The 27,237-nt window shown below is 38.7% G+C and overlaps 1 protein-coding gene across 2 annotated transcripts in view; it reads right to left on the bottom strand.

Moving 5' to 3' along the window:
* The window catches only part of LOC137297607 (alpha-1,6-mannosylglycoprotein 6-beta-N-acetylglucosaminyltransferase A-like), a 41,495-nt gene that overhangs the window by 4,711 nt on the left and 9,547 nt on the right, over positions 1–27,237 (bottom strand). For both annotated transcript variants that reach the window (XM_067829465.1, XM_067829466.1), the window contains exons 2-14: positions 18,573–18,748; positions 11,059–11,158; positions 10,578–10,739; positions 10,272–10,354; positions 10,016–10,105; positions 9,505–9,579; positions 9,103–9,273; positions 8,746–8,812; positions 3,416–3,518; positions 2,504–2,638; positions 2,112–2,245; positions 1,491–1,615; positions 58–210 (exon numbers count right to left, since the gene is read on the bottom strand). In XM_067829465.1, the coding sequence (XP_067685566.1) occupies positions 58–210; positions 1,491–1,615; positions 2,112–2,245; positions 2,504–2,638; positions 3,416–3,518; positions 8,746–8,812; positions 9,103–9,273; positions 9,505–9,579; positions 10,016–10,105; positions 10,272–10,354; positions 10,578–10,739; positions 11,059–11,158; positions 18,573–18,725 (1,551 nt within the window). In that variant the 5' untranslated portion in view covers positions 18,726–18,748. The remainder of the gene's footprint in view (positions 1–57; positions 211–1,490; positions 1,616–2,111; positions 2,246–2,503; positions 2,639–3,415; positions 3,519–8,745; positions 8,813–9,102; positions 9,274–9,504; positions 9,580–10,015; positions 10,106–10,271; positions 10,355–10,577; positions 10,740–11,058; positions 11,159–18,572; positions 18,749–27,237) is intronic.

Raw genomic sequence — 27,237 nt, 5'->3', positions numbered from 1 at the left:
CCAATACTTCTTGTAATTCTGTCCATATACTTATGAATATAAATCATGAAATCTCACCTTTGACTCTCTCAACAGTTTGTGGAGGTCCGCACCATTCAGTAGACCATGGTTCACCACATAGTCCGGGAGCTTGGCCCGCTTCTCATCATAATACACTGTACCATGTATTTCCAGAAAGTCCTTTATTACATTGAGGTAGCTGTCTTTTTTCTAAAAATGGAAAATAGAAACATAAAGACACAGTCTTATTATATGACAACAAATGGTATTGATTTACAACTTCTTTACAACGTTTCTGGGCTACTTCTTGCTACTTCAGTCTTATTATGTTTAAAAATGCTTTGATGTAACTTGACCAGACGTATGAATATGCTTGCAGTGGCTGATACTTGTCATGTAAACTTCAACCAGTTATACTGATTGGCTTTCAAATGTAATGGTACTTGCGGAGCAATGTTCTTCCACAGTATAAAATGTTTAGAAAACCTCATCTTCAACACTCATTATTCTTTAATATTTTTAATAATCATTACCAATTTAGGTACCATACATAGTATCATGTATGGGGGGGCAATCTTTATTTAAAACTTATTGAAGATTTTAGAAGGACATCTTTAGCTTTTCCCAATTTAACTCAAAGGAACAAAAAATTCTTTCATTAAAGAATAGAATGGGCACTAGTACAGTTTCCAGTTCAAATTTTGTTGACATGGGAAAGAATATTTCTCAAAAGCCCTAAGCCATGAAGTTCACCATAATAACTGAGGCATGATCAGAACTGCCAGTGCCCGATCCTGAATGCCTGTGCCCACAAGAGCACCCAAGAGTGCACGTGAACCATCCCCACAGCTGCCTCGACCAGCAAACCAAAATCGCGACCATATATACTGTCATTTAAGAAAAAAAAAAGATTTATGGATGTCAACTTCTTTCTTTCTTTCTTCTGTGAATAACACAATGTTTCGGAGCTTATGCATGCTCCTTCATCAGGAGCTATAATGCCATCTTGTCACCACTTTCCCTTTTCTGTAACCTCCAACAAGAAAACAAGACAATATTCAGCTTGTCCCAGAATAACACGAGTTGGTCACGAATGGTTTAATGTAACCAAGCGCTCGTGTCCATTCAGGGCTGATGCACGCACTCACTAGTGGTTCAGAAAACACCTCTGTTGTATGTTGTATGGTTTTCAACATCTGCTCTGCAAATGAGCACAACCACTGTTTCAAATCCAAGTTTAAGTTGTGGGCATAGATACTAGAAAACTGTTTTTTTAAGTTCTTCTTTCAAAACAATATGTTGCACACACACATGAATAAATGGACAGATAGGGTCCATTCTATATGCTCCGAAAACATGCTCTGGGGGATAATAATGAGGCTTCGAGATTCATTTTTGCCAAAATAACCTTTTGGAAGTGTTGGCAAATCCATAAAGCAAACAAGAATACCAATGTAGTGCCTTCCTTCAGAAGTAAATGAGTGACATACCTCCCACATGTACTCCTTCTTGCCATACACTACAGCCTTGTTCTGCCTCTCCAGATGCTGAACATGGGAGTCGGTGAGGTGCTGCTCAACCACAAAGCCCATGAAAGAGTTGTCGGGGCTATGAGCTGCAGAACAATACAAATGTTGCAAACGATTGATCAAGTGAGTGTGTATGGTTTTACGCTGTTTTAGCGATATTCCAGCAATATCATGACAGAGGACACCATAAATGGGCATCTCACATCATACTCATGGGGTTAAATAATGAATCAGCTTTCAGAGTGATGTAGACATTTAGGGGAAAATTTATGGATGTCTGTAGCTAAAGGAACATAAAGTTTTGAAGTATATTCTTATGCCTTCATCAGGTGAATGGAAATCTTGGGAGCAGAGTGCTACATATGAACATGAAACAAGACAAGAGAAAAGGTCACAAAGGTGGACACTTATCAAAACAAGCCAGTAGTTATTTGGCAATGCAAAATGAAATCTGTTCTGAAGCAGCTACAGAGGAAGCAAACTGGTCATGTGTGACATCACGTACCTGCTCTGACAGTACAAGACCACCTAGTTACCTTATGAGTCATCATGGTGACCACTGGAGCAGTAACTGATACTTACGGAACATGGTGAAGAACTGACGAGGCTGCAAGTCTTGGCCTCCCCATGAAGTCAGGATCTTGTTCTGTTTGGCAAAGCTACGATGGTTGTAGGCAGGTTCAGTGCCAAATGAATCAACAATCCGGAATAGACAACTGAAACAAAATGTATCTGGTCAATAACAAATAGCTATCTGGTAAGTAAAAAGCAGGTATCTGGTCAGTAATGGGTATCTGGTCAGAAACAAGTAGGTATCTGGTCAGTAGCCAGACTTTATTTCATGAGTAAAGTGTGTGCCAGTAGGCATCAATCTAACTGTGGCACATGTAAAGAAAAGCAAGGTAATGGACTTTCAGAGTGGATATCGATGCAGTGAATAGGGTGGGTGATCTGCTGCCAACCCGTTACCCTACCTGAACTTGCCATAGCCACCCTTGACCCGCTTCTTGAACTGGATGAGGCCCATGATGTCTGTGTAGATGATGTTGACAGGTAGCTCCTTCCGACTCTGACAGGGAGACTTGGCTGCTGGGAGTCGTGACAGGATCCTGCCCACAGAAATATTGTGTGAGCAAGCTAGCAAGCACCTGTCAGCTCTTGTTGAGGACACTGATCACCTAGGTCAACTGCTGATCAACACAGGGTGACAGGGTGATCATAACCTTGTTCAGCTTTTACTGGCAATGCCCTGGCTTGCAGAACACCAGCCTGATTAATCTCAACATACACGACATTAGCCATATCCATTACTATACAAAGTATCCTCAGTGATATAATCTAGCAGAGTCATTATCATGATTTGGGCTTGAACACTGGAATATGAACACTTGGTATCATGCAGCTGTATAGTACTGCAGCCCTTGAGGCTATTCCTGCAACCGTACTACCATTACCTGACCTCACATACAAAATCAAAACAAATTGATGATAGTTTGTCAAATAACTTTTGCAGTTTGGAGACTAACACCATAAAACTTTTTTTCTAGAGTTGGTCAAATGGTTGATTACATTCTGCATTGAAATGGTGAACCAGTTTGAAGTTAGACTGTGGTTCGGTATCAACAGACTACATACAGCCAAAGGATGCCTCAGCAAGACGCTGTGATGGCTTGCTTGTTTATAACTGAAACACTTCTGAAAAAAAGCCTTAGAACAGTTTTTGACTGCACTCATTATAAAAACTTGTCCATTAATATTTCATCAAGAAGAACCAATCTTCCAAGGTTGAATCTCCCATCACAGAATTGAGTGTCCCTAAAACAACAACTGTCCTTGTGTCCCTAAAACAACAACTGTCCTGGTGAAACTGTCAAGGCTACACTTACTCCACCAGCTGCTCAACCTCACTAGTGATGGTGAGGTCATGACCGAGGAGGAACAGAGTTGTAATAAGGTCACTCCACTGCACCAGTTCACCCAGGGGACCACCTGTAACACACAGACAGTTAACACTTGATGTGCTGACAAGTACCTGTACCACACAGACAGTTAGCACTTGATGTGCTGACAAGTACCTGTACCACACAGACAGCTAGCACTTGATGTGTTGACAAGTACCTGTAACACACAGACAGTTAACACTTGATGTGCTGGCAAGTACCTGTACCACACAGACAGTTAGCACTTGATGTGCTGACAAGTACCTGTACCACACAGACAGTTAACACTTGGATGTGCTGCAAGTACTTGCAACACACAGACAGTTAACACTTGATGTGCTGCAAGTACTTGCAACACACACACAGTTAACACTTGATGTGCTGCAAGTACTTGCAACACACAGACAGTTAACACTTGATGAGTTGACAAGTACCTGTACCACACAGACAGTTAGCACTTGATGTGCTGACAAGTACCTGTACCACACAGACAGTTAGCACTTGATGTGCTGACAAGTACCTGTACCACACAGACAGTTAGCACTTGATGTGCTGACAAGTACCTGTACCACACAGACAGTTAACACTTGATGAGTTGACAAGTACCTGTACCACACAGACAGATAACACTTGATGTGCTGACAAGTACCTGTAACACACAGACAGTTAACACTTGATGTGCTGACAAGTACCTGTAACACAGTTAACACTCGATGTGGTGGCCGGAAACCCAGACCTTAAATATCCAGAAACCTCAGCTTCTGGTAGTTTCTCCTAAAAATGCTATTTTCTCTGTAAAATTGATATTTTATACTTATCATGCATATTTGCTTGTCTCCCTCTTCCATCCGAAGTTTTCGCAGAAACTTGAAATCCCTTGAAATTACTTTCTTCAAAAGATGATGTAAAATCATACTCACCCACGAGCACCATCCATTTCCTCCATATTTTTGGCGTAAATTCCGGTCACATGAGCGGCCATATTTTTCACTCTCTCCATAAATTCATAGCCCCAAACACAAGGATTTGCAGGGAAATCCAAGTGACATAGAAAGGAGGTTGGGAGGGTTGACCTCATGAGTCAGGATAAGTATAAAATATCAGTTTTATTCAGAAAATTACATATTTTTCCCTATCCCGATTCATGCCTGTTTGCTTAAAGTATACAATGCAAAAGGTGGTGACTTATGCCACTTCATGGATACCTGTTGCAAAATGTCCTGAATATCTCCCCAGGTAACTATGACGGTACTGTCATTTTCTTGTTTCTTTTTCCCAAATCCGACTATCTCGGGGAGAGCCATACTGTCTGTTTACTCTGACATCCACGTGTGGCCATATATACTAACGTCTTGTTAGTTTATATACATATATATAACTATATATATGTCGTAAATTATTGCTCAATGTGTTCATGCTAAGTTACAACATCACATATTATCTAAGTATGTACTGGGTTTATGATCACTAATGCTAGTCTGTCTCGATGTACACCTGGACTCCCAACCAAACACACCTCGTTTTTGAGAGTATCAACAAGTCACGTGATAAGGGTGAGCTGTTTTAGCACCTCTGAGGAACAGTTAACTGTTGTGCTACAACAAGAGGGCTGAATTGGTGAATGCCTGAGACATCCTCCGTGGCAATCTTTCTGTGATATGTGATTTGCAAACACTGTGTCTGATTTCCCAAAACAGCCCTCCATGATTGTTGTAATTGAGTCCTGCTGCTTTATATGCACGTAAAATAAATGTTCTCATCCAAACTGACACTGTCGTTCATGAGATTTCTGTAGATGTCTCTTGTACTGTGTCTTTTTTTAAAGAAATCTTGAGAACTCTAACTGGACACAGGGATAAATCCTGTGTATCATGTCGTCTGAGCACTTTAGATAATGCCAGGATGTGAAATTGTCTATCATGGCAACAGATTTTTAGCAATGAAATCCATGATACACCTGTATATCATGTAATGATTTGTGGAGTCGAACAGAGTTCTCACAAAATCCAATGTGTCAATTTCTGATATCGAAGCTGCTGTGGCTATGACAACTAAAAATATTGTCTTTTGTGTCATAAGTTCAAAGGATGTCCGATCTAATGGTTCGTATTCCTCACTAGTGAGAACAACATTCAGATCCCATGAAAGGGCTTTGAATTTTTGTTGATCTTCCAGTTTGAGTGAGCCCAGTAATGTGAGTAATCCAGGTACTTTGGTCAGCTTGATGCCTGATTTCAAAGATATAACTGTACTCAGCGCAGCTAGATAGGTCGACGGATTTAAACCTTTTAATCGCCTTGTTTGTCATAGATGACATAATGTAATCTGCTATTTGAGGATGAGAAGCTTTCAATGCAATAAATCCTCTGTGCTCTGCATAGACTTCAACTCATTTCCATTTGTCATCACACAATTTGCGTGTAGATCTGCGTAGTGCAAAAGTAACTGCTTTAGCCGCTCTTGCGGAATATCCTTGTTTTTCAAACATGTTTTGATACAATCCATACATGTAAATGGAATAAGCCTGGATTCATGTGCGCTTGTTAGGGCATCTGTTGCCCATGCTTGAACATCCGGAACCGGAGAAACAAACATTGTTATCTGTTTGTTGATCAGGGTTGCAAAAACATCTACGAGTGGAGGTCCAGTCGCCCAAGGAATGAGCTGAAATGCTTCTTGGTGCAGCATCCATTCTGTTGGAGCCATTCTGGGTTAGTAGTTTGTGAAGTCGAGTTGTAAGTCTGAGTTGACTGACTTCTTCTTCTTGAATCCCATCATCCAGATAAAAGCCAATGCGTAGCCCTCAATGATGTAGATAATTTACTATTAGCTTTGTTATCTGCATAAACAAGCAAGGGGCCGACGAAATTCCAAATGGTAGGACGTTCCTGGATTCCTGCAGGACTGATTCAGTAAATTCTCAATTCCTCCACCAAAGAAGGTAGGCACAGACTTAAGGGGTCTAAGTAGAAGTTTGGTGAATCTATCATTTCAATTGCAAGAGGATAACAGTCCTTGTCTTCTGAACTGAGTTCATCCCGCTGAAGTGGGAGCAAGTGGTCCGACATAAATTGTTGATCTCTTTTCTGTGGGCTGACAAAATCATTTTGTCCTCTTTTTTAATATAGATATCAATGCTTCATTGATAGCTCTCAATCTGGCTAGACCATAAAAGGTGCAACAAGTAGTGGTGTCTAGTTGAGCTGGTTTCTTGCCATTGCCTTTGTAAGATTTAACATGTGCATCATTAATAAGTTTATAGTTTTCATCAATGTCCGGAGCCTTTGTGAAGGGTTCCACATCATGTAAAGGAAATGAAACGCAGTGTATGTTGACATGGATAACTTGTAGCGTTACTGAAAGCTGCCCTGAGTTACTTCCGCATAAGAAAATACATTCTCCGCTTATTCACCTGAAATTCTATTTGAAGAGTCATGACGATGATTGTCTTTGCATGACTTCCTGCGCGGAGGTGCATAATTGAAATTAACATCCCTTCGTGTGACCTCCATATGTGATTCCTTGTGTGAATCCTCAGCAGGCAGTTCCTTTAGTTCATCTTCTATGTGCATCTCCTTTCGTGCATCTTTCCTACTCAAATCTTCAAATCGGTAATCCTTGCAGACATTCGGTGGTGGCTTCCTATGTCTGTGTGACAATTGATCCCTCATACAGAAATCCTCCTGTGTGTATCTAAATCAGAAGGTGAAGATGATAAGTTATTTTGCTGTTCATGATAAGGAGATGTTCTATGCAGAGTATCCTTTCTACTATGATGTTGAAAGTTGTTAGAATCTCCTCCTTGAGGAAATACTGTTAAGCCGACATTTGTGAATGTATCCAGACTCTGTGATGCTGAGGTTAACGATGGGGATGATCTACGAGAAAGTAAACGTTCGCACATGTCCTCTTCAACATTCAGATGGGTTTCAGAATAAGATGCATCTTCCTGCACAAAGGCAATCACTGCAGGTGCCTTCGTGGCAGCTGTCTCTTCCATGAAGTGTCAATCCATTAAGGACATCATGTGTTGTGTGAACTGTTCTATGATGAGCCCAAGATCAAATTCCTGCGCTGAACGTGTAGACCTTCATGAAGGTGAGGATTCTTCTGAGACTACTGATGCCTCTTCTCACCTACAAAGTAAGTGCGCTGCATTGGCACAGCTGCCATCCTTTATTGAAAATGTCAGAAGGTAAATAATCTGGTGATCTATGTTGTGTAACAATTGCAGTAGCAGTCCTAGCTGACCAAGATAAACAAAACATGTGCTGTATAGGGACCCCAAGTCACCCACACAACCTTCCTGTTGGGCAAAGGAGGAGAGAGTGACAAATACGACTGGTCATGTGACCAATATTGGCGCCAAATTAGGGAGGAAAGGGAGGGAACTCGTGGGTGAGTATGATTTTACATCCTCTTTTGATGAAGGGAACCATCAAGGGATTTCAAGTTTCCACTAAAACTTCAGATAGAAGAGGGAGATAACCAAATAAGCATGAGTCAGGATAAAGAAAACTAAACAATGTCTTACGTTTTAAAAGTGACTGTCTATAATGGCTATTTGGTATCCATTTCAGATGGTACATTTTACAAATGAACCCACTAAATCAACACATTAAATCCGGATTAATGATTGATCAGCATGGTATTGGTGGTGATAGGTAGACCTATCTGACACAGAGTGCATTGCAATAGGCAAGTCAAAATGACCAAGTAGTGTGTGCTCACTACTGTTTCAACACCAGAGCTGGGATGACAAAAATCTAGATATCTGGACATTCAGTTATTGGATGATTTACACTAAAACGAATGTGTTCAATTATATATGACTTGATGTGCTGACAAGTACCTGTAACACGAACACAGTTAAAACGAGCTGTGCTAACAAATTCCTGTAACACAGAGGCAGTTAACTATATAGTTCTATTCATTTTCCATTTATTGTAGTCTACTGAAACAGATTTCTATAAAGTATGATTGCGAATGTTCAGCAGAAGGCACACAGACTTTCTTCCGTTTTCAGTCATTAAGATTTGACAAAAATCAATCTAAGACACAGTCAAATACAGTAATCTTTGATTATAACCAACTCAAATGGACCTCTGATTTCAGTTCATTCCAATCACAAAATACTCAGTTCAGTTTAAATATACAGGAAGTAGCATTAAGAAAAAACACAGTACATTGTATGTGTGTTCATTCTAAGCATAATTGTCAGTACTCTGCAGTAAGATCAGTGGACATACTCAATCAGAAAATTAGTGAACAATTACCTTTGAACTGCATTTCAGCAAACTTCCACCCTGACTGTTTGGACAACAAGCCCAAATGAACTAGAATCTGAAGCAGAACCAGGAAAACAGAATCAACTACAGAATAAGTTGGAGAATCATGAGCGAGTGCTGCAGTCTGAATATTCAGTGTGTATATAAAAGTGACAGTTGATAGTCAAGTCTATGACAGTGAAGTCTATGACATGTTTACATTCAATCAAGCACAATGATACTGTCAGTCATCCATTGTACCCACCTGCGCCTCATAGGTATGCTCAAAACCAACCTTATGCAGCATTTCAAGTTTGAAATGAATGTATGCTACTAAATGTGTCACAAGCTTACTACGAGATGTACCTTTTTCTTCATTCGATGCCCCAGATTCTGCTTGGCAGCAAGTCTGTGAATAGCAGATGACCATTTGTCCCACATGCGTGTGATGCGCATTCTGATCCAAGCATAACCTTGTCTCTCATTGGGATCTCGCAGTAGAACCATCAGATCCTCCAGGTTGCTGGTGATGTTGGCCTGGCAAAACATTGTAAGTATGTGTAGAGATTCTCAGGTGATTAACACAACAGCAGCATAACCCTCATTGCAAACTATGTATATACAATGCTCAAGACGTCCCTTGCATTCATATGGTCACTATCCAAGAACTACTAACAGACATTTATTAGTTTGCAATATCACAGATCAGTTTTGACATATCCTATGAGAACTGTACACTGTACAACAGGAGACACTGAAACAACTCACGTAAAGAGGAGCTGCTTCCTTGAGCTTGAGTTTCATGGAGCCACCCCAGGCCTTCTTCGGACACCAGCCCTCAACCTGTAAATACAATTGTGTCCCTTGCACCATATACACTTCACTTCCATCAACAGACTACCCTTATGCTAGGCACTAACTATTTAAAAAGGACAAAGAGGTAGTGCTCAATAAACATCTAATTTCATTCATCATCATCATTATCTGTCTGGTCACCATGAATGCACCATCTTTCTTCACCATAGAATGCTCTTACTGTAAGATTTCTGCCCTATGCTAGTTTGTATCTGTCACAATTCCGGGTAACATACACTTTCAAACATTGTCTTTTTCATTGTTATGTTTGACTCTCAACCAACATGTAAAGTGACAGATTAACAAAAAGTAACAGTTTATTCATGAGAATGGTTGCTAATATCAGTGGGCTGGTTTGAAACTAACTGTTGAATAATACATATAGGAGTAAAACATTGGTTACATGTGTGTTACATATGCTCACCTCGCTAAGGTACATAACGTAGGAGCAGTCGGAGCCATCCACACCGTATGTTGCATAGCACGGGTCAGACTTCCACATCTTGCTCATCCACTGAAACATAACATACAAACCCATTTTAACACTGACAACTGTCAAACAATCTACAGTTCTATGTTACCACAACTATCAGACAACCTGCAGACCCATGTCAACCATATCATTTATATTCTACCTGACCATGAGCAGGTAAGCAACCAAACAGGTAGGTATGACCTACCATCATCTTGCCCTCGCAATGTGGGAACTGGGCCTTGTCCTCATCAGTCAGCTTACAGTTGATGCTCTTGCCATTTATCAAATCTGTAACAAGTTGAAAATTGCAAAAGTTAAAGTAAATGCAAATGACAAAGTTCAACTGGTACCTTAAACCCACAGACCTCAAACTTGGATAGTGTTCTACTAGTGCCTTCTTCTCACCTCTGGCACTGATCCCAGACTTGGGCAGCATTCTGCTGGTGCCTTAAACGAACCTCTACCATGGACACCAGACTTGGGCAGTGTTCTATTGGTGCCTTGAACTCACCTCTAGCACTAATCCCAGACTTGTGTTTTTCTTCCAGCTTTAAAGTAGCATTGATGGTGTCATTGACAAGGGTGGTGTTGATGACAAGATTGACGGCACTCTCCAGACGCTGCAGCCTCTCAAGCATACTCTCTAACAACACAGCCATGGTCTTCTTCAGGTCTACACCGCCAGTGTAAATGAGGGAGGGGTCAGTGAATGTATGCACATAGAGTACAACATCTTCAACAGAATGTTCCAGCCATATCACAATTGACATCAACAGATCATTCAGGAATACTAAACTATGCACTAACATCAGATGGAAAGACAACTGCCATAGTATTAGATGACTAGATAGACATTATTTGTGAACAACATGTCAAAAATCAGTTGTACCGCTCTGTTGACTTGGTCATATTACATGTGAATTTTGCCTGAAGAGATCAATCAACCCTGCCCCAGACCAAACTGTGTAGTACAGGGTACAAGGTCGTCATACCATAAGCTGTAAACCTGCCAGCATACGGTCCATCCACCATGTCTCCATTTTCCCTGGATAAAGCCTTCACATATTCCTCACTCAAGCGGATGATCTCATTCTGGAGAAAATGAACATAATGTCAGTACAAAACCTTATAATGTAAGTGATCAACTACAGTGTGGCCCCACTGATCCAGACAGACGATATCTAGAAACTATGTCCTCTAGTCAGCATGGACAATATTCAGGACAATGCAAACGTATCACATGAGAGTCGGTATCTAGCCTGGAAGTTAGTCATCCTGATCCAAACAGTCATATTTAGTATCAACATGGGTCAAACATATAAAGTGGTTCACCAATCCACACTATGCCAAATGAGTCATGGTTGTGTACCTCAGTTTCTGTAGTCTTCAGTATCAAGGATACAGTGCAGTTACAGAGATTCATTCTGAGTTACATTTACTTTCACTTAACCCCCTGGATGTCACAGGGACACATATGTCCCTCCTCTTCACCCCTCACTTTGAAGTCCAATAACATTCTAAATATACCATGCACATATATATACTTCACAGTTTAGAATTCTACGGAAAATTCCCCATTTCCTGATACCATCCACTATTATCTCACACCAACCTAAAGTGCTTAAAATTGCCTTTCAAAATAGGCTTCATCGTTAATGTCGCCATTTTTCACACCATACAAAATCGTGACTCAGAGCGTTATTTGCTGTATGCTTTGAAATGTGAAAATCGGATAATTACTGGGAGTACTGAACTTCAAAAATAGGATATTAATGATTACTGATATCAAGTTTTCATGTAACCAGTAACGATAATTCTGAAACGTCGCTGATGAACCAAGAATTGGTTGGGATGTTTTCGAAAAAACACTTACATGAACATCAAAGTGCGCTTTCGCCATATTGGATAGTGCTTACAAAATCATGTTTCGAGAAGGCTGGTATTGAGACACCTGTTACATCATTTCACAGTCACCTCCAACAGATGCATCACTGAATTCCCCAAACATCTTAGAATCAAATTACAAATGGTCTTTGTCTTCAATACCAACTGTTCAGATAAAACGAAACGAAATATACTTGGTATGAAAACGAACGCTGTGTTTGAAAGACAGCGCTTGTTTGAAAAGTAAGTAAACAAAGAAAAAATCTTACACCACGTGGCATTTTAGGAAATTTTCCAGCATCCAGCCGTGTAATCATTGCTTACAATGGCTCAATACGCTTAGAATTTCCTGGGGAAGAATATCGTAGCAAGAAATAGCAAATTAAAAATAGATACAATGCAATCATTTGATAATTCATAAGAAACTGTCAAACTTTTAGTGCAGCGTGACGCCATGACTGACACAAAATGACGCAGAACAACAACAGTACTTGTCGGCATTTCTGGCTTCTTCCGTCATTTACAATGCAAACAATAAAAACATATAACAATACACAGATAGTCAGAATAATTCTGAATACTTACATCTCACATTTATGTACAAAAGATCCCTGAATCAAAGAAAGAGTCCTCATAAAATCCTGCATACCCTTGTCAGCGAAGCCGCCATTTTGAAAGATATCGGTCATTGGTAGTGATGTCACACATCAACATTGTTGCACATATTAGGCAATTTCTTTGAGGTGAAGGTCAGTTGAACAACAGTAAACTCAATGGCCATATCATTCCGATAGCACTTTCAGTCTTGTGATGTATATTATGCATATTGTTCAGATATTATTTCATGAAACTGAGTTCAGTATCTACATATGTCCATGTTCAACACCATATCATATGTGGATATAAGGTATGCGTTTTTATTCTTTGAAAGCTTTTGATTGTTTGAATAATATTTACATGGGAAATTGACTTGGCATGTGTATTATAACACATTCTAAGTCTCTACACCAGTGTTGGAAGATCACACGCAGACATTACTCCAACAAGTGCTTTGGTTCCCGTGATGTACAATATTCAATATGTTGGAACAAATATTGCAGTCTTTTTCCGACATCACAAAATGCACAAAACCTGCCGTGACGTCAACTAAAATGTCGCATTATTTTCAGTTATTTCATTACATTTGAAAATGTGGCTGTTGCTCAAACAGGAGAACATGGGAATCTAAGAACTAAAGAATGTATTGGATAGGGCCATCCAAATTGCTATTACCTGCTTTCTGATGTAGCACATGGGCATCTTGTCTTACAAATTATGAAACTACCAAAACAAATCCTCTCACGTTGGGGATTTTTGTATTGGAATAGTTTGGTTCACTGTGAACAAGACATAATGAAACTGTACTGTCCGTATCCACAGCGAATTCTCTATATGTGATCTGAGTTACATTGACCTAATGTAAAGCATAGCGGAGTTATGCCCCCTTATCTTTATACGTGCATGACCTCTCTGTCGATGTTTGACATCATAGAAGAAAATCGAGTTTTGACATTTATTGCAGGTCATTTTTGATTTTGTGAGTATGATGTTATGCATTAGCACATACATCCATTTCATATACTCTTATGTCGTTCAGATATCAAGCTGTATTTTCTTCGCTCACACTTTCCGTAAAGATGCCAAGTTAAAAAAAAATCGTAGCAGAGTGCTTTCATTGGTGCATGATAAAAACCGGAGAAATTTGCTGTTTTTTAACACACACAAAAGTTTTGGACAACATTTAGCAGTGTCTGTTTCTCAACCCTGTTGAAGTAGTCGCAGTTATATTTATACCAACGGATAGGAAATTAAATATTCTACATTTCTGTGCAATTTTATAGCTGTAAGCAGATCCAGGACAAATCTCGCACAACGTTCATTGCCTCCATTACAATTGCTAACCAGGTGACAGCCTGTGTTATCGGAGACATGGAAGTAAACATGAGCAGGATCCAAGTACTGTAACCAGTACTGATATTACACTGTCATGCACTCTGTCACCATGTGCTGCAACTCTTGGCAGCCAGGCATTGTATAAAAATGCTGAGACACAAACACAATTTTATTACAAATTTAGGAACTGTGTATGCTCTGATGTGCTTCATTCATCGTCACGTTATAGATCAGGGTATATAAATTAGCATTGATTTTGAAGGTATGTACATGCGGAAGCCTAATTTTCAGGGCCATTCTAAATGCAATGATATATGATATATAGGTCAGAGAGGTTGTTGTACCCTACAGATATAATTATTCCATGGACTAAGTGCGTCAAACCTATTCTTGATGTCCTTTGTCATGATCAGGCTGGGATATTGCCAAATGTAGCATGAAACAATGCTCACCTAGGTTCTTCACAACATTTGTTAAATACCAGAATTATGGGAACAGCTACCCCCCATCTAGAATAGTGACTGATGAGTTAACTGACCCTTGATAAAGGCCTTTGAAGCATGGAAAATGGCAATGTATCTATTTCCTTGAGGAGCCATGAGGCAACAATCAAAACGATTTTCAGTACTGACAGAACATAAGGAAACTGTCCACCATATTACATCATAATCCATAGAAGATCAATAAACTATAGGTGTTGAAGATAGGCTCCTCTTACAGTCCACATCACCTATTCATACGGCAAATTACATACCCATTAGTTGAAACATTGAATTTTCTCACTTCAAGCTTCAAGAAGTGATTGCTCCATGGCAACCTACAGTTCTCCATTCAGTGTCATGGTAAAATAAACAAACTCCTGAAACTACATCCACCCACTATTCTTAATGCTCTGCCAAGTCAGCTTGACACTGTCATATGAGAGTATCAATATTGACATGTATTGTTTACGTATAGTTATTGATAAACTGTGATCATGGTAATAATGATCAGAAATAATGTGTTTTTTAACCGTGAATACTGGCTTGAACTTTTATTATTTCTGTCTTCCAAACCCAGTATTTCTATTGGATGAATGTTTTATTCCACCAAATGGCACTACATTAACAGCATTTACATCCACTTCCACTTGAGTCGAGATATGCCAAACCTCACTACATCCTTAGAGCAATCAGCAGATGTAAAAAGTATAATTTCACATGAAACAAGTAACAGCACCATGATACCTGTTTACACTTAACCACATTCAGGAGTCTCAGGTGCCATTTCAGTACACTAACATTAGTTCCACAGCCACACTGAACATCATATGATGAATGAGAAATGATGGTCTTAGCAATATCCCAGCAATACCATGGCGAGACCCCGGGGCTTTGTACATTACAGCCATGTGAGGAATCCAATAAGTGTCTTCAGCATAAATGAACAGCCACATGGCTGCCTCCTCCACCATCAAACATTAAAAACATGGAATAGACAAACTCACAAGACACACAAGACAATGTAGGAAATAATTACTCTGCTTGTGCTCAATTGATTTAATGTAATAAATATTCCACTCTCCAATGCGAATATCAAAGTGATCCACTGACATCGGCAAAGTGGACATCGCACTGAAAAAGCACCTTAAGATAGACATTTCACGGCCATGTGGTGCCCAAACCTAACCACAGCCATGTATTTGTGACAAATTTCAATAAACAGCCATTATGCATAACTTTGCTAATTAATAATTACATCCACATGCAAAGTATTTGCATATTCAAGCGGCTAAGTGAAAGGAAAGCCATGACAAGCCTCCTCATATCTGACGATGAAATGCATGACAATGGCTGTGCAGATATTCAGTAATAGGTAGAAGAAGTGAACATCTTCAGAAATGACAACAATAGAGTTTGGACCAAATTTGTAAGCAGCATTAGTAATTCTGACCTGGGCTAAACTTCCTGTCTCGCTAGCTGAAACTGGCTCTGTCTTCATAGTCATGCTTCTATGTTTTAGATACGATAGGTTCTAGCATAGTGCACATTTTAATAGTCATGATTCTATGTTTCCGATATGACAGCTTCGAGTACTGTGCACACTATTTTCAAATAAAAATAGTTCTGAAGAAGGAGGCATTTCACTATATATGACACACTGAGTTTTGGCGAAACATCTTTTAGCATGAAACACCAGAAATACAATGTCAGCAAGTCCAAGGTTGAAAATGTAGTTTCATCATGTAATAATACATGTAATTAAACAAGAGTCATTAGACATATCAACACAGCCCCCACATATTTGAAGGGACAAATCATTTGACAGAACTTTTTATACAAAGTTCAAAATATTTTCAGGGAAAAAATGAAAAATATATATGCCAAATATCTGTAAACAGCAAAAGGCACAACTTCAAGATCTGCCTCATATATCTGCCAAGTTTTCTTGAAAGATATCAAATGGTTTTTTAGTTCAGGAAACTAAGCCCATCCCCTCCCTTTTGTGACGAAATCTGAATCATTTCCATGGACACCCCGAAAAACCAAAGTGCCCCAAATCTGCAAATAGCAAAAGGCATCACTTTGGGGTCTAGCTCACATAGCTGCCAAGTTTTGCTGAAAGATATTAAGAAGTTATGGATTGTTCTCCTGAAAAAAAACCCACCCCTCCCTTTTGAGACTAAGTTCAAATTATTTCCATGGAAAACGAGAAAAATAAAAATGACAAGAATCTATAAATTGCAAAAGGTACCACTTTACGTTCTGTCTCATTTATCTGACAAGTATTGCTGAAAGATATTGAAAAGTTTTTGAATTATGGGGGGAGGGACAGGAGGTGAGGAGATAAAGATATTCATTGTATATATTTGGATCTTTTTTTATTAGCATTATTCAAAATTCATTTAATATTCATTACATAGAGCATTCAACCAAAAAGCCAGTTCATTTGGAACCTGGCAATAACTCTATCCATTCATGTAAATTAGATATTTACTCACAATAGGACTTTTGTTCAGTATTACATAAACAAAAGTTATTTCTCCTGGTCTTAGTGAATAAATCTATACGAGACAATTTGCAATATCTTTTGTAAACCATGTCACATAAAGGTTCTGTAGACTTGCTGGTGCCTCCTTTCACCAACAGTAGAATTCAAAATCTAGGAGAGAATGATAGCCAGCTCAGTACTGCAGACTGATACACTACTGACCACAACTAGAGTGTGTAGAAAATGGACAGCAAAACTGATTCATATTTATCTGGGCACATCCATACAGAAAAATATTCACACATATTGCTAACTACTTTCCTGAGCAACCATGACACAATGACCTTTCGGTATATCTTGTTATGCATGTAATTACACAAGCCCTAGTTCATCAATTACTGGGATTCATTGAAATGAAATGTAACAGCTGAATAAATTATAGAAATTCTATCACACTTATTGATTTGGTGCTCTTCATAAAAGCTCACATATTCATATCAGTTTTCATTTCAACCAATTAACAAAAGATAAGGGCAAACTTTATGGATGGACAGCTTTAGTTGTGAGATGCAAGTATGAGTACTTGGCAATGATACAAGAATCTCTATCAAAGCATTGCATCTCCACAATAAAGAAGTTGTTCATCCCTAACGTTTGTCCTTATCTGATTTACCAGCCTCTAAATATGCCACTCAAAGAAGTCATTTAAAAACAAGACAAAATTGTGTCGAGGGACATGGATGCCCCCGCTGCTATAGGAAGCATTCCCCCCACACTGAGTGTGCTTAGGTGATTAATTTATACTAAACAAGTTCAATATACATCTATGCACCTATGAGATGCACAATTCTCGAGTCCCAATGAAATGCATGAATAAGCTTTATCAATTCTGTTGAGCATTTTGTGGAGAAGTGGATAAACTTAATCCCCTACTTCACTCCCATCAGAGAGAAATTCCACAAAACATATCAAAGTTTAAATGTCTCTAAACATATACAAAAACTATAAAATACACAAATAAAATATGAGATGCACACCTTTAGAGTCCGGATAGAGCACATGTGTAATCTAAATGAATTCCATAAAGTAGTATTTGAAGAGAAGTGCATAACGTACACCTGCCCTATAACACAACATTCAGTGAGAAATTCAACAAAAATTCAAATGGTATTAAAATTGAAAAAATAAATAAAGTACAAAATCAAAATATGAGATGCACATCTTCAGAGTCCTTATAAAGCACATGTGTAATTTAAATGAATTCCATAGAGTAGTTTCTGAGGAAAAGTGGACAATGTACGACCCCACTTCGTCCCCTGTTAGTAGTATTACACTATCATCATAGAGAAATTTTGGAATATGTACCTAAGTTCAAATGTCTCTAAACATACAAAAGAAACAATAAAATACAAACACAAAATATGAGATGCATACCACTGAAGTCCAAAGAAAGCCCATGCATAACTTGGTTGAATTCCATAAAGCAGTCTTTGAGAAGTGGATAGTGTGCATTCCCTGTTTTGTATGGATGGACGGACAAGGAGAGTAACACAATATGGCCCCAGACATATCATGGCGGTGAATATTCTAAAAAAAACTACAATTCACACAATCACAACGGACACATACGACTGCCCCTCTCATGAAGTAGATTGTGATTATTTTACATCATATTTTCTGCCACATGACACATTAAGAAGCAAACTGTTCTACTACCTACCTTTAATACTTCACTCTCTTTGGGTGGTTTGACACTGAAGATGAGTGTTATGTTGGCGAGAGTGGCACACCAGATGATCAGCAGGAGCACCAGGAACACCATCACCTTTCGGTAGACGTTGCGCGTCAGTCGACGCCATAGTGGCAGCAGCATCTTTCTCACACCAACATGACTACCTGCAAAATGAAGATTATGAAATAAGAAAACTGTAAGAGAGCATTTGTAAAGACTTCTCAACATGTTATGATGAAGTAATAGATGGTTCACTCTTACAAACACCATACCAAGACAAACAGCCCAGCATGGTGCATACTGTACCACACTTGTCACATATAGTCAATAAACATCAAAACTTCTCTATATTTATACTGAAATAACGGACCACTATACATACCTACAGAAACATGCTTATCACAGATGATCAATGTACACTTGTTTTCTGACAACATAAAAACCTTTCATTTAAAATGTCAAATTTTCTTCTGAGCCATTGTGTCTTGGTCACAACTTTTATACTGACATCCTTTTCTTATCCTGCCATAAGCTCTCAACTCTCAACTAAGTCATCCACTGTAAGCTATCAGTATAGCTCGAACATGAAGCTGTAAAATGACTGACTGGATACAATGACACAATACACACACTACTCCAGTCTCTGCCACACAAACACCTCAATACAGTTGTGTCTATTGACGCAACAGTGACTATGCATGCATGTGATTGGCTCTATAGAACTTCCTGACGTAGAGAAACACCCATAAAGCCTGTGAATATAGATAAAAGAGTTGCCACGAACAGCACTTCAAGGATCACCTGGCTGTCTGAGCTTTCTGCATGGATGTTGTCTGAAGAAGGCATCCCACAGCAGACAGTACAGACATCATCAGGCATCACAGACTGAGGCTGACTGCATGGCCTGAGTATCATTGTGGTCCAGTCTTACCAATCTGACAAGCACTGGACCTGGTTGTATCAACGTGTAATTACGTAATCATCAACTAAACACTAATCATTGATTAAATTCTTAATGTTTGTTTAGTTAATGAAGTGTTTAATACAGTTGTGTAAACCCTATATTTAAACACCCATTAACTAAGCATGTCTCTGATAAAGGTCCCGTCATTAAACCATAATTAGGGGAATCCCCTAATTATTATCCATGATGCATTGAGGATAAACACTAATCTATCGCCTGTATGATGACTGTAGTCAGAAATCATAGTAAAAATTTTGAAAGTTGTGAAATAAACTCATAACAGACCTAGGTGAAGATCATATCAATGTGTTCAACAGCAAACTGACTGACTCCATTCCTAATGACATAAAGAAGCAGATATGGGACAAAATAACTGCCGAGATCAATAACCCAGGGGTAAGGAACAGAATGTCCAAACAAATCAAGACAAAAATGGGGCAATATGTTTCAAAACGCTAAAAAAGAGAGAGTTTTCGGATAGGTAGTTGATGCGGCCAATGATGAGTTAATGATTCCCCCACACCTTCATCAGCTTAACGATGGATTATTGAAGGGATTCCTTTATTAAGAGTTTCATGCTACTGAAGATAAGTAATGATTAGCTAATTATACTATAAACAACAATTAAAGCACTATTAAAGTTTCATACAACCGGGTCCTGGACACGGCTGTCAATCCTGTGGTGCACTGAGACAGAAGAAAATGACTTTGAATGATGGTGTGAAGGGTAGTGACCTAAAGAACCTAAAGTCATGAACTGTTCATGGTCATCAGGGAATGAGTGAGTGAGTGAGTTTAGTTTTACGCTGCACTCGGCAATATTCCAGCTATATGGCGGCGGTCTGTAAATAATCGAGTCTGGACCAGACAATCCAGTGATCAGCAACATGAGCATCGATCTGCGCAATTGGTCAACCGATGACATGTGCCAACGAAGTAAGCGAGTCTGACCACCCGATCCCGTTAGTCGCATCTTACGACAAGCATAGTCGCCTTTTGTGGCAAGCATGGGTTGCTAAAGGCCTATTCTACACCGGGACCTTCACGGGTCCATCATGGAATGGGAAATGCTGGGGCCATTAGAATGAAAAATAGCCCATTAACATTTTGAAGTTTATTATTGATACTAGGGCATTGGCCCACTCTAGATTCAGAAAGGGCTAAAAATCCTGAAAATGGCCCATTGTCAAAGTTCTCTTTCCCAGTCCCTGGGTCATTGCTGTAATAAGCTTCAGTGATCTCTCATGTGTTAATGCACTTGTCATTGGCTGACTTCAAATACCAAGAGGAGCTAATTTGCCATCAAGCCATAGTCTCATTGCAGTACCTGATGCATGTTTGAAGAACTCCTTTCATACAGCCTTCTAGCATTTGGTTTGATGGCTATCAGACCAGACTATCAACATAAACCTACTGCAACTAAATATACCTGAAGTATTTGTATCTTTATATCTCACAGTAAACTTGCACTATTTTCAAGTGAAACTTGATTAAAACTTTTAAATTGGAATGGCAAAAACCTACTTGGAGTTTTTTGCATTTAAAATGTAACATCTTGTTACAAGAACGATTGAATTAAAACCAGCCATTTAATATGCATCTAAGTATTGTTAGAAATGCTAGAAAAATGCTTTTTGGCTTAAATATTTTCATAAAGGTGATAAATGACCAATGTTGTCAAAAAATCAACTTGCCTATAAACTTTCCAATGTATATTTCACTGCCATTTAACACTGCCATGCATTCAAAGGGCAGTTTACAGCAGAGAATTTGGTACCATTTTTCTCAGATTAACAAGAGAAATAGGAAATAAGCTGTACATTTATGGTTGGTGTGAAAATATGAATTAGGTTTTGAATTAACCTAAACAAATGTTGAACATTTTTGTGACTTAACTTAATTGTTGCTTCCTCATTAGTAAATATTAATGTAAACGCCAGTCATAGTAAATACATTTCCTGTTATGCATGCACATGTTTATTACAGTGTTCACTATGACCAGTGATTTGCAGTTGATTGTGGCAAATGTCTAAGTTTTTTTTAATATTTTTATTTTTGAAAAAGACAGAGGTAAACTTTTTAGTGGTTTGAAATGGGTTTATTAAAGAATTAGTAGAGTCGTTGGTATGCCTTACCAACGAGTTTACAATAATGTAAACAAACCAAACAAGACAGTGACTGTCACAAAAGTATCCTTGACAACATTGACAACGGCAGTCTACAAGGGCAGAAGGGCAGTCTACAAATTTTAAGAGAAGAAGATACCACCTACATGCAAGAGGATCAGAGAGAAAATTAAAGAGAGTATCAACGGCTCCCAAGCCAACATCATCATTGCCCTCCATGGGATGGGGTTCAAGGTGCATTGCCAAGGTGATGAACGAAAATGTCTTCATTCACTGGATGGAACATCAGCTTTTGTCCAATCTTTATCAGCCCACTGTCACAGTGATGGCAATGCCGACTACCATAATGTGCAGGAACCATCTAGCATCACACTGAAAATGTGCAGCTTGAAGAAGATGACACAGGATTTTCACACATTGTGTTGTGCTCACTACAAAACGACAGATGTTAAGATACAGCTGATTGAGAAGATTTGCATGAAGAGGAAGCCCATTCAGTACAGGGCCAATGTGCTGCTCAACATGGTCACACTGTTTTATCTTCATATGCTATGAAACGAGACATTGTGAACTAAATCCAGTCGAACTTATCAGTTCAAATATAAACTGATAAAGGATTCATTGTGAGGCACAACATAACCTTCAAGCTCTTGCAGGTGAAGAAGCTAATCCATGCAGTGCAATGTGACGGAGAAGACATCAGAGTTGTGACACTTGATGTGTTCCCAATGCATGAGGACATGGATTCAGGTTTCTCAGATGTGGACTATGTGTTCTAATGGTCTTCTTTCAAATGTCTATCACAGTTGAATATTATGTGTATTTACATCAAGTTGATGTTTTGTTCATATAGTTACACTGATTGATTAGGTTCATACAGTGACTCTTCAGCAAACAGACAAGAAGATAAAAAGATATCATTGCTCTCCTATTTTCATATCAATGTTTCTATTTCAAAAGAAATAGCTTCATTATCCACCTGAGGAAAGGGCAAGAACTAGCCCAGAAACACTGTGAGAAACAATTAAAGATGATGTTATCCATAAATTTGTCTTGTAAGTTGTATTGACTTCCAAATGTCTTTGAAGAATTTCTTCCTCGTTCTTAGTATGAAGTCACATTTCCACTGTTATCACTATGTGGTCACACATTCTGTTATCAGTATGAAGTCACACATTCTCACTGTTACCAGAAAACATCTCACATTCTCACTGCTATCAGTATGAGGTGACACATTCTCACTGTTCTCAGAAGACATCTCACATTCTCACTGTTCTCAGCAACAAGTCACATATTCTCAGTGCTAGTATCAATGTGAGACCCAAATGGGCCAAGATGAGGTAATGTGTAGTGTGACCTCTCTACCATAGCATAAAGAAACCATTAAACAAGACTACAGACAACCAGTTACCACGCCTTTGACGTGCATCTACACCAAGGTGTAAAGCCTCATCAGTAATTGATCTTGTCTTTCTACTGATGCAGCTGCCAATTACCTTCTGTCTGGTCTACAAACCCGCTTAAACTATCCTATGTAAATACATACATTATTGATGACAGGCAGAGCCAGCATCGGAGTCCGCAGCTCCTGCAACACCTGCAGTGAGACCACCTCAAACATCAGCGACACTGCATTCTCTTGACCATGGACAACAAAGCAAGCAGCTTAGGCAACTATGTAGGAGACAGTCAAACCATGAGTTATGCATATGTCAACCCTAAACGGTGCTTCATGTGTGTGGGATCTAGTACTGTATATGTAACCCCATACTCTACTCTCCTTTCATTGGGAGAAACTGGGACAACTGTGTAAGCAGATACTCCAGGCATGACATCTGTAAATGTGCAGAGCACTAGCCTTATTGAAACAAGAGTCATCAGAAGATGACATATCCCCCCTCCGGACCCCACATAATTAAAAGGACAATTCATCTGACAGTTATTTATTGTGTTTTTAGATCAAGTCATTATTGTTTCCAAGGAATTCATGAAAAATATAAATGCCATACACCTGTAATCAGAAAAAGTCACCATTTCAAGATCTGTCTCGTTATCTGACAAGATCTTTTGAAAGATATGAAATGGTTTTCGAGTTATGCTCCGTAAATGAAGTCAGCAACATGTTCATGGAACCGAGAAAATAATATATCATAAAAATCTGTAAATAGTAAAAGGCACCACTATGGGGTCTGCCACACATATCTACCAAGTTTTACTGACAGATATTAAGAAGTTTTTGAGTTCTGCTCCGGAAACTAAACACACCTCTCACTTTTGAGACTATGTCCGAAACGTTTCCATGGAAACTGAGAAAATAATAAATCACAAAAACCTGTACATAGCAAAAGGCACCACTTTAGCTTCTGACTGATATATCTACGAAGTTTTGCACAAAAATATTGAATGGTTTTTGAGTTCTGCTCCGGAAACGAAGCCCGCCCCACCAAAGAACACCAAAATGTTCCATGGAAAAACAAACAAAATTAAATGCTAAAATCTGTAAATAGCAAAAGGCACAACCATAGGCTGAGATTACTATATCTATAAAGTTTGGTCTAAAAATATTGAACGGTTTCTGAGTTATGCTTAGGAAACAAAATGATTACGGACGAGGCGTCGACTATATCCCCCCGCATTACATGTCGGGGAGATAATGATCAGGACATGCAAATAAAGTTGCTTGGTATTTATTATTTGGGATTCCTGTCAATCAATTTGTCCAACTAACATTACAACCATGAAGTCCACAGTTGTCACTGATCTTCAGCAACCCATAGTTGGTACAAGATCATGTAACAAGAACAGGTGTTCAGCTTGCTGACTTGGTCACGCATGTTGTTGACCACTAGATAGTCTGGTTCATATTCATTTATTTACACACCGTCACTATACAACTGGAATATTGCTACTGGTAATGTTAACCAAACAAACAAACTAAAGGAAATATTAGTTTCAGGCAAGTTTAGAGGCCATACACCTTGGTTCCATGTCATGCAACATAATGTCAATATACATAAACACTAATAGCAATTACAGTCTCTCTCAATCTCTAATGTAGGATATCACAAGACAGTGCACTGTGGTATGAAAGCCAGTATGACAATATAATGGACTGGTATGATAATCCATATGACAAGATAATTGTAATATAACCCATATGACCAGATAATGCATTGTGGTATGATAACCCATATGACAACGTAATGCACTGATAACCAATGTATTGTTAATGCCATCCAGAAGGCAAACGTTTGAGGCTAATGGTTATATGTTATCACTATTGCTTTAGGGCAAGGAGGTGATGTACAATTTCACTTTCATTGCAACCTTTTTTGTGGCAACAGAATGTGAACTTAGAAATACTTCCAAGCAGAGTGCTCATGCAAAACCTTTTATTAATTGGGGTGAAAGTAATCTAAAAGTCACTTTTCATGTATAAAAGTTTTTAGGATCGCAATACACACGTTTCTGCCTATTATGGAAACAACTAACAGTTTATGAACACAAGCATAAACAAGAAGCAGGAATCACATAACAATGTCACATGCCATTTGACAATTTTGATTTTACCTTACAACTTGACAGTGAATTCTGCAGCAGTAAAAGATGTTACCGATCCTGAAGTTCGTTTTTCAAAATGTGACTGCAGTTCCTGTTATGTTAAACTGGTCACTGAAGTGAGTCTAGGATTTCGAAACAAAACAACAACCCTAATTGATTGTCCCAGAAAATGTATAAAAAACATAATGATGCTTCAGAGGGTGAAAATATCAAACTGTCTGCTTAAAATAATACACTGTTGCAAGGAGTTATTTCGTTGAATAGGATCAGGATCCTAATTCTCATTAATAAATTATCTTGACTCCAGCATGGGAGGGCAGAGATAATGTGACGCAGATAATTCATGTCCTGAAAACTGGTGAAATATAAAATACTTGTCAGGACAGTATATACATTTCCCTAGTTTTAGCTTATAGAATTAGTTATGGTGCTAGGTCATAACCTTTGAATGACATTAAGTCAGCCAAGGAGAATTCAGGACAACTTTCAAGTCACACAATACTGACAAATATCTGTCTCATGCTGACCTGCATAATATGACAAAATAGGAAACAATGAATGAAGCAGGTACTATGTCAGTTGTTGTGGCTTTTATAGATGGTGTGTATTTTTCAAATAGAAAGCAGTATTTGGGGCTGCAAACTGGAATGAACATTTTAGTGAAACATTTTCAAGCTCATGGGAAATCTCTTACTGACGAAAGCAATGTTAAACATAATACTGCAAGTGAGATTTAAGATGTAATGAATTATTTATGTAGTAAATCAATGATGAGTAGGTGAGCTTTCCAGCAACATTACAACACTGGACACCAGAAATGGGTTTCAAACATTGCACCCATTTGGGAAGTCAACCTTGTGCATTATGGCTGACCTGTGAGTCACATGTGATGTGTAAAACATCACCTGAGTTCACTTGCCTGCTCGTGAAATATGCTAAATGTCTGAAGCTGAGATAGAAGAAAATGTTTTTGAGATTAAAATATAAACATAATACACATTTTTTTCATTAAAAAAAGGGTACATATTTCTGATGACTTTTTCTTTAACCCAGACAATTCTTGCAATTTTCCAGTTTTTGCCTTTAGAAACACTTTTCTGTGACAGGGAATAACTCATTTTCCTTTCAAAGGACATTTTCCTGTTGTACCTTGACATGACAATATTCTGTTGGCATGACATGCAATGGAACCTGTGATCCAGCACAGTCAGAATACATTTTGTTCAGAACTGACCTTCTAATCCATCCTTCCTCCACTCAGTACCAGTGCACATGCCGAGGCCTTGTTGCTATCACTGGCCTGTGAGGAGTACTACAGCATATACAGTGCAGCAACACGTTTCACTGGCCTAAGGGTCAGTATGACCCAAGGACATAAGAAGGCCGAGAAGGCATCTCTTCCTTAACACACATGGACCCTGGAGGCTTCACACCAGCAAACAAAACCCATGGAAAGCATAACATACCAAAGGGCACCAAAGGGCAGCACATGCAATAAAACCATTACTTGCCCCTTGGACATACTGCCTGAATGGTTCAAACTCACTTATAACCAACTTTTATCTCTGTGTACAGGTCACAATATGTAAATGACAACATTATTAAGGTATTTTAGGTTTTCTATATTTGCTCATATCTGGTGCAACATTTATAACCCTAGGTCTGTTGAACTTACTTCTATACCTCAGCCACACTGTCGGGAAGTCCTCATCACAAAAACATCCCTCACTGTCCAAACTGATACACCTTCTTTATATCTCCTTTCAACTTCCCTTCTCAGTTAAACAGATCTTTCTGAGGAAATTGGGTTGCAGCTTAGATGATGTTCAACCCAGTACACATTAATATTTGATGGACCGAAGCGCTTTGTGATGAACACTTCTAATTAGCAACAGTTTGCTAATACCAAGAGTACTTTCAGTAAACAATTGTGAAACATTAATTTATATAATTACGAATTTTGCTGCTGCTTTATATAAAATGAACACAAAAGCCCTCTGAT

The sequence above is a fragment of the Haliotis asinina genome, chromosome 10, assembly GCF_037392515.1.
Source record: "Haliotis asinina isolate JCU_RB_2024 chromosome 10, JCU_Hal_asi_v2, whole genome shotgun sequence".
Classification (NCBI taxonomy): domain Eukaryota; kingdom Metazoa; phylum Mollusca; class Gastropoda; order Lepetellida; family Haliotidae; genus Haliotis; species Haliotis asinina.
This window is presented reverse-complemented; position numbering and strand designations above follow the sequence as displayed.